The sequence below is a fragment of the Sciurus carolinensis genome, chromosome 11 (assembly GCF_902686445.1).
Source record: "Sciurus carolinensis chromosome 11, mSciCar1.2, whole genome shotgun sequence".
In the NCBI taxonomy this organism is placed as follows: domain Eukaryota; kingdom Metazoa; phylum Chordata; class Mammalia; order Rodentia; family Sciuridae; genus Sciurus; species Sciurus carolinensis.
The window spans coordinates 112,929,319-112,944,183 of record NC_062223.1 but is presented as its reverse complement, the minus strand read 5'-3'; the positions used below and the strand labels follow the sequence as shown (position 1 = coordinate 112,944,183).

General features: G+C 43.4%; 1 protein-coding gene across 21 annotated transcripts in view; it reads right to left on the bottom strand.

Annotated features, from left to right (window-relative positions):
- Ncam1 (neural cell adhesion molecule 1) overlaps positions 1 to 14,865 on the bottom strand; it is a 291,618-nt gene that overhangs the window by 50,393 nt on the left and 226,360 nt on the right. For all 21 annotated transcript variants that reach the window (XM_047516015.1, XM_047516017.1, XM_047516018.1 and 18 more), the window contains exons 2-8: positions 13,974 to 14,048; positions 11,866 to 12,084; positions 10,691 to 10,834; positions 9,841 to 9,978; positions 8,654 to 8,771; positions 8,045 to 8,214; positions 1,533 to 1,675 (exon numbers count right to left, since the gene is read on the bottom strand). In XM_047516015.1, the coding sequence (XP_047371971.1) occupies positions 1,533 to 1,675; positions 8,045 to 8,214; positions 8,654 to 8,771; positions 9,841 to 9,978; positions 10,691 to 10,834; positions 11,866 to 12,084; positions 13,974 to 14,048 (1,007 nt within the window). The remainder of the gene's footprint in view (positions 1 to 1,532; positions 1,676 to 8,044; positions 8,215 to 8,653; positions 8,772 to 9,840; positions 9,979 to 10,690; positions 10,835 to 11,865; positions 12,085 to 13,973; positions 14,049 to 14,865) is intronic.

The window sequence follows — 14,865 nt, the reverse complement described above, 5'->3', positions numbered from 1 at the left end:
CCTAGAAAAGATAGAGAATTTAAAAGCATACATCTGAGATAGATATTTCTGTCCTTCACTGTAGGGCAAAGATATACACTGGTTCACTCTGAATAAGTACACTGTTAAGCCTGATGCAGAAAGACCTGCCAAGCAGCCATTCTATGAATCAAGCCCTGAAATGTATATTCAATCCACATAACACACAATGGGAGCTAAAATCTTAGCTGAGGGTTCAATTCCATTGTTGATAAAGAAAGTATCCAAGTAAACACCACGTTTCTTCATCTAGCTGGTTTTTGCATATCAAACCGCATATATGAGTTTCAAAAATATTTAGCAGTTCTTTAGTTGAGTTTTTGTTAAGCTGAATTCAACTCTGGATGAAAAATTGCAAAAAAACAAATGGGTTATTTGGAACACCAATCCCTGATCCTTTTGATTTAGCTTTGTTTTCTATTAGTGAGACAGAAATCAGTTCCTCAAATGCAAATTCCAAATTTAGCTCTGATATTTCACAGTATACTTTTTGGGCTTTAGTTGAGTTTATCCTGTCTAGGGATTTCCTTTAAGCAGGCAGAAGAGTGAAGAGATCTATCATTTTTGACATTCTGGTCAATAAACAATCCATTAAAAATGTTCTTTAAAGCTAAGGCCATTACTCTTGAATAGGTAACAAAGCTTTGGTCAACTAAAACGAAGCCCATTACTACAGGATATATGAGAGGAGGCTGGACAAGTGCCATAAGGGGCTTGAAGTTACTTTAAAACCAGTTTTTCCCTCCTTCTGGCTTTAACCCACTCAACTGCAAAGGGCTCATAATGCAGGGCAGGGGAGTCACCTTAATTTTTACATATTATGAATAACAAAGATAGTTTTCTAGTGGCCTATAAATCCATGTGCTTTAAAGTTACATCTTCAATCATTTAAATTTCCTAGGAAGTTTACTATAGTGTTCTTAAACCCTTGGTGGATAAATTGCAAACCCAGGTATCAAGATCATAATTTAGAAACTGCTAATTATTTTTGCCTTTAGAACAAAATGAAATTCAAATGTGACCAAGAATACAGGCAGACACAAAGGCAGCCAAGCTTTTGTGCATATAGTGCATATACAGCATGAGTGTACCAAACATGAGGAAAAGAATAGGCTCATTTTGGTCCCTGTTAATTCCAGGGACATTTCCTTGGGTGCTCCTGAGATGATAATATCACCTAGTACACAGGGATCTTGCTTCTCCTTGTTCTTCAAAGATCCACAATCCTGAGTTTGAACATCACTATTGCCTCCTCCCCATACCACCTAACTTAACCATGCCCACTACCATCACACCCCTGCCAATCTATACAAGGCATTGTGCCCATTCCACTGCAAGTGGGTGTTGAGCAGGCCATGTCCTGGCAGCCTTGGGGAGGGAGGTTGCAGGACCTGGCTGTGGTCTCTGGTGACCACATCCCCCTTTCTGGCTCACCGAAGAGAACTGGGCAGGGCAGACTCAATGTGCAACGAGTCTGTGTTCCATGGCCCTGAAACTCTTGGGCAACAGTATACCTTTTCTTCACTGCTGATGTTTCGGGTGGATGTTCTCCAGGTGATGGAAGGAATAGGGTCTCCTGAGGCTTCACAGGTAAGAGTGACCTGCTCCTCCAGTTCCATGGCAGTCTGATTCTCTACATAGGTGATTTTGGGTTTTGCTGCAAACACAAAACATTTCTATGAGTTTACCTGATTATTTAGCTTTCTGGGTTTAAATGATGATGTGTGCCTCTTCAACAAAGGTTATTTATTTACTAAATATGAGGCCCCATTCTGGGTATTATAGGAAACACAGAATGGACACCTGAAGGATTCAGTGAAGGAGGCCGATAACAAGACACAAATCATAGTAATAAAAACATATCCTGTGGAGTACGGCAGGGCAACAGGAGGAGGGAGCAGACGAAGATGGCAGCCTGGTCTGAGACTTTATGAAGAGTCAGCTTTGGGACTCGGCCAGGAGATTTTCAGCAGTGCAGATGGGGTGGAGAGGGAGTAATTCCAAGTGTAGGAAACTGCTTGACTTCAAATGAGAGCAAGGCCATGTGCAGAGAGGGAAGAGAAGAGTGCAGCCCCTGCCGAGGGAGACAAGGCTGGACGGCTGGAATTTCCTCTTTTGGCCCATGGATGGTGGTGGACCAGGGCAATGCCAAGATCATTTGTACTTCAACAAGGTTAATCCAGGAAAAATTCAAGGTGGTTTATAAAGGAGAAAACCTTGAGGTAGGGAAACCAGTTTGGAAGTTCTGGCAATGACACAGATGTGAGGTAACACTGAGTCTGAACCAGGTAGATTTAGAGGGAATGGAGACCAAATGGCAGCTTTGGGAGATGGGGAAGGAAGTTTCAGAGGAGGTGGAAATGAACAGAGGGCAAGCAGGGATGGAAAGAAAAAGGAAGGAGTGAAAAGGAACCTACATGGCTCAGTTCTTAATGACTAGGAGGTGTTAGCATTAACCCAAGTGAGGACGCCAGGCGAGTGGGTGTGGAGGGCTGAGGAGGGGAAGGAGAGGAGTTGAGATGAGTTCATTTTCCAAATGTTTTGGGTAATGCAAGAAACACAAGCATTCCAAAAGCTGAGTTAAACGTTAAAACATTAGAGAAAATTGAATTTTCCCAATTTAAAACAATTATACTCTGAAATTGCTGAACCTCCCGTAAAAGAGAAAAGATATAACACTGCACAAATGTAACTTATTTCACTAATAGAGACAAAGGCCCAGCTAGAGAGATGAATGAAAATGGCAGCAAAATCAGAATTATAGATCATTTTTGAAGTAACTACATTTTCTTTATATTTAAATTTCATGCAGGAACTGCAAGTAGGCTAATAGACTACTGCCTGTGCTTACCCTCCAAGCTGAGGTCCTTGATGTTTTGATAAACAGAAGACAATGACAGAGCTATACTTTTTTGTTTGTTTGTTTGGAGCAAATGTCTGCTTCCATATAAAATCTATATAGCTCAAATATCCTCCTGAAGTTAATCTGTACCGACAGCTTGCTTAGCAAATCCTTTTTGGCTGGCTGGTACATAGGCACATCTTAATCCAATGTGGCCAAATGATCACAAATTTGAGTTGACGGAGCCCAGGTGAATGAAGTTTTCCAGGAGGAAGATTTTGTGTCTATCTTGATAAATACGAATTTCCAGGAGGTTACAACTTGGATGGAGTAGGTGCTAAGTGCTGCCGAACAGGAGGTTTTAGAGGGTCAGATAAAATAAAGCAAAATAAAGGTAAAATAAAATAAACACAAAAGTAAAGAGGCAACTAAAATAAAAGTTGACTCTCTATACTGTCAAAAGCACCAAATGGAAAGTAAAAGTAAAACAAAATAAAATGTAGCCAAACAACTGAATTCACTAAACTGAACAGTTCTCTGGGGTTTGGAGATAGTCCTAGGATGGCTCAATTTCTGGCCTCTTCAAATGCAATTTTGAGATCTAGACAGTTTGCTGACCTTCCCCTGACCCAGAGCACTTTGTCCTGGCAGCAAAAGGTTAAAAGAAGACAGACAAAGGTCAATTGACATCTATTAATATTTAGTCTTGGTGGCTCCATTTACCAGATGCTTACAAAGAGTCCATTGTGCAAGACCTCAGAAAAAGACTAACTATATATTCTTATTAAAAATGTTGTTAATAAAGGCTAATTTCGTGTAGTCTAAGGAGGGCTGTTGGAAGGACACAGCGCTGGTTGCTTAATCCCCTATTAGTTCAGAAGCAGAGCCACTGTCACGCTAACTGAGACTTTAGAATACTGTTTGGGAGCAACTGGGATGCTCTCAGTATTTGCACTAGGACAATGGGCATTATTGGATAAAGAGGGCCAGATGTAGGGTCACCCTGTTTAGAATCCCTCCCCCTGGATTCCAGCACTGAGAGGAGCTCTCTCCAGGTTTAATTTTCCAATGATCCTCACTGCATCTTAATTAACTTCTGTTGTGGGCCCTTGGCTTTTGGATCCTCCTGAACTACCCGACTGCCTCCAGGGACTTGGTGTCTCAGACTGTTCCATTGCATTTCTCCTTGTGGGGCCTCCTAGGAATATTGCCATTCTGTTTTGCAAGCATATTCATGGCTCTGTAGTCTGCCACTAAGAGGCAACCTTGTCCACTCCAACCCCAATCCAGGCTCTGGAGAACGCCGGTGAGACCTGAGGCCCCTGCTTTCTTGAACAGATACCCAGACAGGCTTCTGAGGGATGTGACCAGTTACATCTTCCTTCAGGCCATTGCTAGTCCTCTTCTTTCACCCATAAGTGATGCTTTAGTCATGGGAGGATCAGCTAAGCAAGGCTGCTACCCACCAATGAACTTGGCTCAACTCATGGCAGCATGAGAACTCAAGAACAATAGTATGAGCACGGTAATCTATAGAGACAAAAATACTTCATAAGGGCCCATGGGAGAAGAGCCATGGAAACTCACTGCTAAATTTAAAGGAAGGTAGAATTGAAGGGAGCAGCTTCTAGCTGATAATCAGGACAATGCATGCTAGAACAGATCCTTTTCTTAGGAAAAAAAAATGATGTCACTTGGACATGATTGCAGCAGTCTATAATTTAGTTAGGTCCCTTGCTTCCTGACTGCCAACCCCTTCTGAAGCTATAAGAGTACTGACTTCCTCCTTGCTAACTATACTACAGGTTTTATTTCCTTTCCCTCCTCATTAGACTCTGCTACTGATGGGGAAGCATCCTTCTCCCCGGTGGAGGTCCATGATGGCAACCCAGAAGGAGAAGGAAAAAGCAAGAAAGAGTGAAGAAAGATGGTGCCCTAACCAGCTGGTCCCTCCCCTTCTGGTTCCCTGACCCCATACTAATGGGGGAGAAGGAAGGAAGGTGTTATGGTTTGGATATGAGGTGTCTCCAAAAGCTCATGTGTGAGACAATGCAAGGAGGTACAGAGGAGAAATGATAGGGTTGTGAGAGTCTTAACCCAAATAGTAAATTAATCCCCTGACAGGGACTAACTGAGTGGTAACTGAAGTGGTAGGGTGTGGCTGGGGGAGGATTGGGGCGTGGCTTTGGAGCATATATTTGTATCTGGCAAGCGTAGTCTTCCTCTCTCTGCTTTCTGATCATGATATGAGCTGCTTCCCTCTACCACTCTCCCACCATGATGTTCAGCCTCACCTCAAGTCCCAAGGAATGGAGTCAGCCTTCTGTGGACTAAAACCTCTGAAACCATGATCCTCCAAATAAACTTTTCCTCCTTTAAAATTGCCCTGATCAGATCTTTTAGTCGCAGCAGTGAAATAGCCGACTAAAACAGAAGGGAAGTTAAGGCGAAAGGAGATGTATATGAGGTACCAGCTACTTTACGCAGCTGTATGAACTCTCCTTGGGATATTATAGAGAATTCTCATTCTGGATTCAACACAAATCTATGATCTCCTTACTTGCCTCTTCAGGAGCCAAGCCACCTTTCCTCTGGTGGTTCTGGCCTGTCTAATGTCCACCCTCCCAGCTTCAGTCTTTGGAAACCAACTGCATGTGTGTGTGTGTGTAGGCAGAGGGGTATAGGCATTGAGGGCACAGGATGGGAAGGAAGACAAATCTTATTTGGTCTCCTGTCCATCCTATTTTCTTTGCTCTGATACTTCCACATCTGGACCCTACCCACTCTCTTCATTCTACCATAGCCCCTTATTCACCTCTCGCCTTCATACCTGGGGCAGCCGCTGCCACCAGAAGACCCGGGAGAGGAGCCTAGAGTTGTTCTTGACCAGCCACATTAGAGCTTAGTGTCTACAGAGTCTGTGAGGAGCACGGTGGTGAAGAGAGAGCATCCCATTCTCATGTGACTTGCTGTTCCCTAGGTGAGTCACATAGCTCAAGTGCCACTAGTTTATGCTATTGGGTAGTAGTTACCACCATTATTAGTTCAGGGACTGGACTTACAAGTCAACAGCCTTGGTTTGAATCCTGGATCTTTGGAAGGGGCACCTAAATTCTCTGTGCTTATTTGTAAAATGGGGATAATAATGAAATCTACCTCATAGGGTTGTAAATGAGGATTAAAAGAGCTAATTTATGGATAATGCTTCATGGTGCTTGGCACAGTATAAATGCTTATCTGTGTTGGGTATTATTATTATTACTTTAGAGGAGTAATGCCCCAAAGAATTTCCCAAACACAAGTGATGATAACATGATTCCAGACTCATCTTGCCACATAAATTATGCTTCCTTCCCATGGATTAATGGCTGGTCCTTCAATTATTCAAATGCTAGTGCCTTCTGTAAACCAGCTACTGTCCTGGGTGCTGGGGACATATCTGTGAGTAAAATGGACACAGTCCCTGTCACAAGTAATGATCATGCAACACCACACTGCTTTTCTTGCCCCTGTGCCTGCACATGGGTCCTGAAATGCTCACCTTGCCCTCCTTCATCTGTAATTCCCATCTATTAAACAGCACATCATTTCCATGACTTCTCTTCTATCACATGAGATCAGAGATCTTTTTTTTCCCCTATAAAACATGGGGCACATTGCTACTATGAAATCATCCTAAGGGTTTGTCATTTAAAATTTCTGCATTGGTCATCTACACTAGCCTGTGAACCTACTGATGAGAACAGAATCCCTGTCATTCATCTTTGTAAACTTTGGCTGGGCCCACAGCAGTCATTTGGATTGACACTACCTATTATCATTTAGAAGCATGTATATTATTCTCCTTTGTGCTTCTTAGAGTCAAATTCTACCATCTCTGTAGCTCCTCAGTCTAGCAGCATTGGTGTTTAATAAATATTTGTTAAATGAAGGAAAAACAAATGTATCTGTCCTTTTCTACAATATGGAAAAACTTAATAATATCAGAGTAATTGGAGAAGATTATTCTGAATTAGGGAAAAGATTGCCCAGAATGCTTTTTATGAAGTTTAACTTTCACTCTCAAGTACATATAGGTATCTTGAACAAATCGATAACCTATTTCTAAACCCAAGCAACAGGGATGAATAAAATAAAATTCATCTGTGATTATGCAGGACCATTTGCATATAAACACCTGATTCTCAACTACATGTTTACACACAGTTCTCTTGATCAGGATAAACAAGCAGTCCTGAGGCTGATTCCCAGGTGCACATTTTAACTACCTGGGAGGGACAGGACGAGAGCTGCCCCTCAGGCACCAGGATTCCAGCAGCATCATCTACAGTGAACCAGCCTATCTGTGTTTTTTTTTTTTTTTTTTAAACAGATAAGCAGAGAGAATTGAGACCTATCAGGGTAAACATCTCATTGCAACAAATTTATTTTTCAAGGTCAAGTCAAAATCTATTTCAGTTCTGAAGTGCATGGAAGTTTACCGGGTTTATAAAGACAAAGTGAAGGTTCTTTTTCTGACTATAACAATTTCACACAGGCCAGTAAAGGCAGCAAAAAAGATGAGGCCAGCAGCCAGTCACTCACTGACATTTACCAAAGGTCTGTTACGAGTCTGGTGCTGCTTAGGACCCCAGGGATGAAGTGCTGGTGTAAAACAGGCAGCGTTCTGCCACCTTGGAGTAAGACTGCTAGTGGAGCTGGGATATTAACAAATCCCAAAACAAATACATAAACAAGACGAGTCCAGGTATTGCTAAAGTGTTTGAAGACATCACAATTAAGTGATGAAAGATTTGTGGGGTAAGTCAGGATGGCCATGGGGATGGGGGATATCTAACAGCCAAGGCAGTGAAGGAAGGGTTCCTAGAGAAGGTGAATTTGCACTGATATCTGAATGATGATGATGAGAAGGCAGCTCCGAGTAGCTCCCAGGGAATGATATTCTAAGCAGAAGAACATCAAGTGCAAGGTCCCAGAGATGGGGAACAAGCTTGGTGTATTTGAGACACAGAACGAAGGCCTGTGTTGTTGGGGAGCTTTGCGTGGGGAGCACAGTGAAGGAAAGATGAGGGCAGAGAGAAAGGCAGGTGCTTGGTAGGTGGGGCAGACCCTGGGCTGAGTGTGTAGAGTAAGAGGAACTGCAGCAGAGGGCAGAGCAGTGACCTTGAACCCCACTGTGCTTACCAAAGACTTTGAGGTGTATAGATGCATCCTGCTCGCCGGCCTTGTTCTCAGCAATGCAGACGTACTCGGCCTCATCATTCTTATCCACCTTCCTGATGGTCAGCTCAGAACTGTCGTCGCTGAAGATGTACTTCTCATCGTCCTCCTCATTCTCTATCTGTTCCCCGTCCCTGCAGAAACAGAAATGGAAAGGACTATGATTTTGACCACAGAGAAAGAGTTGTTTATTTTTAATTAGTTTCCACAAAACACAGATTGAGTCAATGGGAAAAAAACAGTTTTCACAAAAAGGGAGGACAACAATGTCTACTTCCACATATACCTTCAGTTCCTCCACTGATCCTCTGACTGCCCAAGGGCTGTAAACTGTACTCACAAAGGCTTCAAAGAGGCCTCCTTCTGGATCTGCCTCCACAAGATTGAAAATGAAGCAATAATCCAATGCTCAAGGCAAGAGAACCTTACAGAAAAAAATCTATTCTTCACCTGGAGATGATATTCCTAAGACATCTGTATCCAGGTCACTGAAATGCCAACCTGGAGAGGGCCCTGTGGTGCCCCTTCTCTTCTAGTCCATGACCCAACACATGTTGTAAGCCAGTCTCTTACTTTGTCCAGCTCATGGTGGGCTCTGGGAAGCCTTCGGCATCACACACCAGGGTAACAGACTGGCCCAGGTTGGCGGTGGCGTTCACAATGGTCTGCCTGGCCTGGACGGTGGGTGGCACTAAAGGAAAGAAAGTTGTTAGGCGTGGTTGTGAAAACTTGGGAGAACCCAATGGCTACAGGAAAGATACTTCAGGAGTCCCCAGGTCAGGGAGTTTCTGCCTGTGGGTCAAGAGTGAGTCCTGGGTGACTGCAGAATTAATGAAAAGGATCAAAATTTAATGCACAAAATAATTAATGTGAATGGAATAAAGAGTTTGTTCAACAAACATGCATTATTGTCTTTCAAGAGTTTAGAAGCGACAGTATCACATTTTACTCATGTTAACATGATATTCAATTTACAGTAGTTATTTGTCATTATATATGTTCTCAGTGAATGCACACTATGTAACTACCAGGGTCAGTAGAATTTGATGTAAAAGAGGTCTCAATACTGCAAAAAACTGGGACCTACTGTTCTTGGTGGTTACCTTTTGAAATGTACCAGCTCACCACCAAAGAGTGACACTGCTTTGGAATTGTCATAAACAACCTTGTGCACAAACTGTTTTTACCAAAGGAATGAGAGGGGGAGAGTTTGGCAAAAAAATGCATTATCAATAGCCAGAACAATTCAAACATGATTTACTTATTTTTTAAGTACTGACATTATAATTTCCTGTAAACATCTTGTAAATGTCAGATCGATTCCACGGGTGTGTTTATTTGACACTGCAAATTAAGATTAATAAGCCCATGGACTATGATTCTGACTATTCTGAGACCTGAATTGATTGTAATATTTTCTCTTCTCATTGAACTAAGGGGACTAACTTCACAATTATGGTAACATCAAGGACAATGAGGATGGATATGAACTTATTGGTAAGGATGAGCAAAGTTTCCAGAGCTGCAAGGCAATAAAGGACATTCAATAACTGCACTGAACATCCCTATAATTGAGGGAGACCCAAAAGGCAAGTGTATTAAAAGTGAAAAACCAAAAAAAAAGACCCTAGAAATTATGACAGGGAAATGAATGGTTGAGTTAGGACAGGATATATTTTATAGGCCAAAGAGAAAGTTAGAATGATTTGGGGAACCAAGGTTGTAGCCATAGACAGAGCAGGAAGAATGGATCTCCTCACCATTCACAATGACCTGAATGTCCTTGAAGTTGATCTCCCCTCGTGCCAGGATCCTGCCCTCACAGCGATAAGTGCCCTCATCTGTTTTCTTGATGCCCCGGATCTGTAGGTAGTTGTTGGACAGGACTATGAATCGGACTAGAAGAGACAAGAGGCAAAGATCAGTCCAAAGATCAGTCAGAGAACTCTGGAATCTGCAGGCAGGAAGCTGAGCCTCTGTCCTATTTCCTAACTTCAGTATTACAAGGTAGGACTTTAGGCTCAAATTAAAAAGAAAATATGTTTGTAGGTCTGAAATAGAATGGAGAGCAAAAGTTTACTGGAAATTTATATATTTCTTTCTTTTTTTAATTATTTTTTATTTTTTAATTTTTTACAGACTGCATTTGATTCATTGTACACAAATGGGGTACATCATTTTGTTTCTAAGGTTGGACATGATGTAGATTCATACCATTTGTGTAATCATACATGTGCATAGGGTAATGATGTCTGCCTCATTCCACTATTTTTCAACCCCCCCTCCCTCTCATTTCCTTCTACATATTCTAAAGTTCCCCCATTCTTCTCTCATTCCCCACCCCCGCCCCTGGTCCCCATTATATATCATTCTTCACTTATCAGGGAAAACACTCGGCCTTTGGTTTTCATATATTTCTTTGGGGAGAAAATTGGGTGCCTGAGTATACCAGATACAGATACATATCCATTTAGGACCTGGAAGCTGTGTTTGGGTTTTGGGACATGGAATCTGAGTTTAGATGAGAATTCCTTAGGGGCTGGTAGTAGTGGAAACCTAGGGAACTCGGTGGCTAAGGGACAGGCAGCTGCAAGGAAATTGAAGTCTCACCATCTTTTTTCAGGATGACATCTCGGCCTTTGTGTTTCCAGATGATGGTTGGGGGGAGAGAGCTGACCACGTCACACACGATCACGGCATCTTCCCCCTCCCTGAACTCCTGTGGGGTTGGTGCATTCTTGAACATGAGCTTCTCTGGAAAATGAACAGGAGAGTAAGGAAGATCCCTTCCCACAAGATCCCTTCCCACTAGAGCTGTGCTGCCTGGATTTGAATCCCAGGCAAGCTTCTGCCCATGTATACTATTGTACAAGGGGGTCCCACCTAGTACTTGGTCACTGATACAAGGTAGAGCAGCTGGCATAAGGGTGGTGGTGGAGGGGGCAATGTTACCAATGTTTAGCAACCAATATCTATTTTCTGAGTGCTGAATTCTTTACTTTGTTCAGAAAAGGCTCTATAAAAGTAGTGCCCTCACCAAGGACTCCTTGCCATGTGGGATGATGTTAACAAAGGGTAATGCATAGGTGTGATGAACTGAGAGCACACGTATTCTATGAAGAGAGGTGACACCAGTCTTTTCTTTGTCTCTCACTCTGGTGCCTACCCCCAGCCCCACTCCATCTTCCCTACAGCGGACAGAATTCTGAAGAACAGAAGGAGAGCATGCTTAATGGCAATAAATACTGTGGCGATCAATATTGTTCCATTAGCTGTCACCCACAGTGACTCTGGCCAACGGGACAGAAGTATGGTAACAAGGTAATGAGATGCCACCTCCTGATAGGTTTCAGTGGCGGTGGGAGCTGTTTGCACTGACTGGCATCCAGTGTTCCAATAATAATCCCACACCCACCTGGGCCTTTGGGCTCTATTAGCAGGAGAGAGTGGAAAAACAAGGGAAAGACTGAACTGTACACCCTTGGTCAGGGCTGGGGAAGGCACAGAGGAGTCCACAGTAGTTCTCTGAGAACTGTGTAATTTGAATTCAGAGAATGGAGGTCAGCAGGGGGTAGCTGTCACCAGTGGGAATCAGGCTTGTGGGCTGCCAAGGACCATCTGAGAATGTACTGGAACTCTGAGCTAGGTCAGAACAGATTCAGAAAGAGAAAAACAATAGGGTCAGGCCCTCACTGGTCCCATTATTGCTATCTCACCCCTACTGCTCCCCATTCATGTGTCTTGCTGACCAGAGGACAGAGAACACAGAAAAAGAAGGTCCTTACGGAAGATCTTCACGTTGACGGTGGCCTCAGACTCGCTGCCATCCTCACCAGTGACCACACACTTGTAAATGCCGGCGTCATCGATGTTGGCGTTGTAGATGGTGAGGGTGGAAGAAGAATCGTCGTTCCACACCACTGAGATCCGCTGCTGGTTTGGGCTGAGCTTTTCTCCGTTGGGGGAGAACCAGGAGATGTCCTTATCTTTGGCATCTCCTGCCACTGAGGAAGAAGAGATTATTTTCAAACCACTGAAATGAGAAAAACGAAGTCCCCTCCAGAGTAACAGTGGTAACTCGGAAATAGCTACCAAACAACCAACCAACCTATTAAGGTTGGACGGCCTAGCAGTGATGACCATTTATGTCAGAACGTGATGCAGACCTCCTCTGGCTTCTGTGCTTAATTATCATACATATAAAACCTCTTAGAGTATTTGGAAAGCTCAAAAACCACTTGTACTCATATTGCTATAGAGTAGTCCTATCCTCCTGTCCTTAGTAAGGGAAGAGAAATTTGCTGAGGACCCCCTTTGTGCTGGTCACTAAGCTAGGAACTTCCATGCCTCACAGAATGGGAAGTAAATTAGTGGGCACATCTAAGACCTGAGTTGGTCTAAACCAACTGATCAGCTTACCTTGCTTTTTTTTTTTTTTTTTTTTTTTTGGTATCAGGAATGAAGCGGTGCTTAATCACTGAGCTATATACCCCAGCCTTTTTTATTTTTTTATTTTGAGACAAGGTCTCACTAAGCTGTTTAGGGACTTGCTAAGTTGCCGAGGCTGGCTTTGAACTTGTGACCCACCTGCCTCAGCATCCCAAGCCATTGAGATCACAGGTATGTACCTTGGCACCTGGAAATCAGCTTATTTTTGAGGGATCAGATGATGGTTTTCTGAACCAAAGATGAGAGACAGTGTCTGATCTCAGAGTACAGATTCAAGTCACTTTGACTCTAGCATCTGCCTGCACCTACTGGCATGGTAGCCCTGCCTCAGACAGAAAATTTCATCTTAAATATTGCAAAGGAGCTAGCCAGAATCACCCATGCCTCCTTTCCCTAAGAAGGGGAGACAGATGCTGGGCTGGAGCAGGGTGAAGGGCTCTGGGTTCCGCTTTACACTGTCTCTCTGCACAGTCTGCTTCCCAACCCACACCCCCAGGCCTGCGCAGATGCTTAGTATGGAAATGAAGTCTTCCTTTCAGGGTCCATCATGTTTTCAATAAATATCGCTATTTGCAAGATGTGCTGTGGGCTCTGTGGCTGCATCTCCAGATCATTGAAATTGCTGTAATGAAGGCGAAGCTGGAGGGAACAAATCCGGCAGCCACAGCCACCTCATCCAACGTACATCATGCTAGCAGTTAAAGGTCCTTCCCTGCCGAAAGCTGCTAGCTAAATGTCACAGTTTACACCTAGCTCAACTCCTTCTGGTTCTGCCATGTTCCGGATCCCAGTAGTATCTGAGACCTAATTTGACATTCTTCCCTCCACAGGATGATCTCTGATAATCATTGCGAATGGGAATAACAGAATTGTGGGAAACGGGATACACTTCCTAAACAAACAAGGACACCACCTCTGACATATCCCAGTGTTCTGGTTGGGGTTATGGGACAGAATATTGACATTTACAATAGACCTGGAAAACCCAAGATAGATATCCTCAAATCCAGAGAGATACCAGCATTCAATCTACTTACAGGTAAGTTGTGAACCTTCTTGGATTTTCAAGGTCTCGGAGATGCTAAGAAATGAGACTTAAACTGACCCACTGGAGCATTATTTCTAAGCCAGCACTGTTACCCAGTATTGTTTACTGGGTGATGACAATATAGGACATCAGAGGTGATATGCTGTCTGAGAGTTGTGCTGATTGTCCCCAAATCATCGTTGGGCTTTCTCAAGCAGAACTCCAGGTGACATATAGCACCACACTGGGGCAGCCTTTGAAAGGAAGAAAGGGGGCCTAAGAGCCCTCCTGGTTCTTAAAGTGTCATCTACTGACTTTCTAGGTGTGGTGCCACTGGTTTGGCACTCATGGGCTTCTGCTCTGCCTCATGGGTTTTTGAAGCAAACTCTAAAATGCAGAAGGACACAGGGTACTTGCCTTGGCATAAGAAGAATTTGGACTCTCCGACGCTGATTTCCCCTTGGCTGGGAACAATATCCACCTGCAGAGAAACTGAAAAAGAGAAAGTCCAGTTCAGACATACATTCAAAATTCTGAGAATGAAACCCAGAGCTTTCATTCAAAACCAGGGTCTAAGGAAGAGTGAAAGGCGAAGGTTGTGTGGATTTTAAGAACTTGTCACCACCAAAGTACCTTCACACTACAGCCAGGAGTGGGCACAGCCCAGACCATTCCCATCTGGAACCGCTATGTCCTATGAGATAATGCAAGGTCCCCTGGGAGATCTGCCTAAATGTTTTTGACCCTTGAGAAGGCTTATGGTCCTGTTCCAAATAACAACACTCTGGTCTCACAGAAATAGCTGCCCAACCAGTCCCTTGTGGATGTCAATCTGAAGCATCCCCACAGCTGTGACAAGAGCAGGAAGCCACCACACCAGAACTATGCCCAGGGGTCTCTTGTGAATTCCCTAAGCCACCATCTTTAATCACTGAGAAGAGAGGGTGAATGTGAAGACTGAAACTGATTTTGAAGCAGAGGATACAAACAAATCCCCACCTTACCTCAAGATAATAGGACCAACACGCCTATTTCCATGACAGGAAACGACATCAAACATCATCACCCCAATTAGTCAGACACAGTTCTGAAATCCTGTATTCTATGCCCTGCGGAATTCCCTGTATCTCCTAACTGCTTTCCCTGAATTTTTATTTGAATATCTGTATATTCTGTCATTCCCCTGAACTGATAAAAAAATACATTGCACCAGATTTCACTGATTCCTGTATTCAGTCTGCTCCTCATTTATCTGCTCCGAGCAGATAAATGTTCCTCATGAAAATATAGTTTTAGGATAGGAGAAATG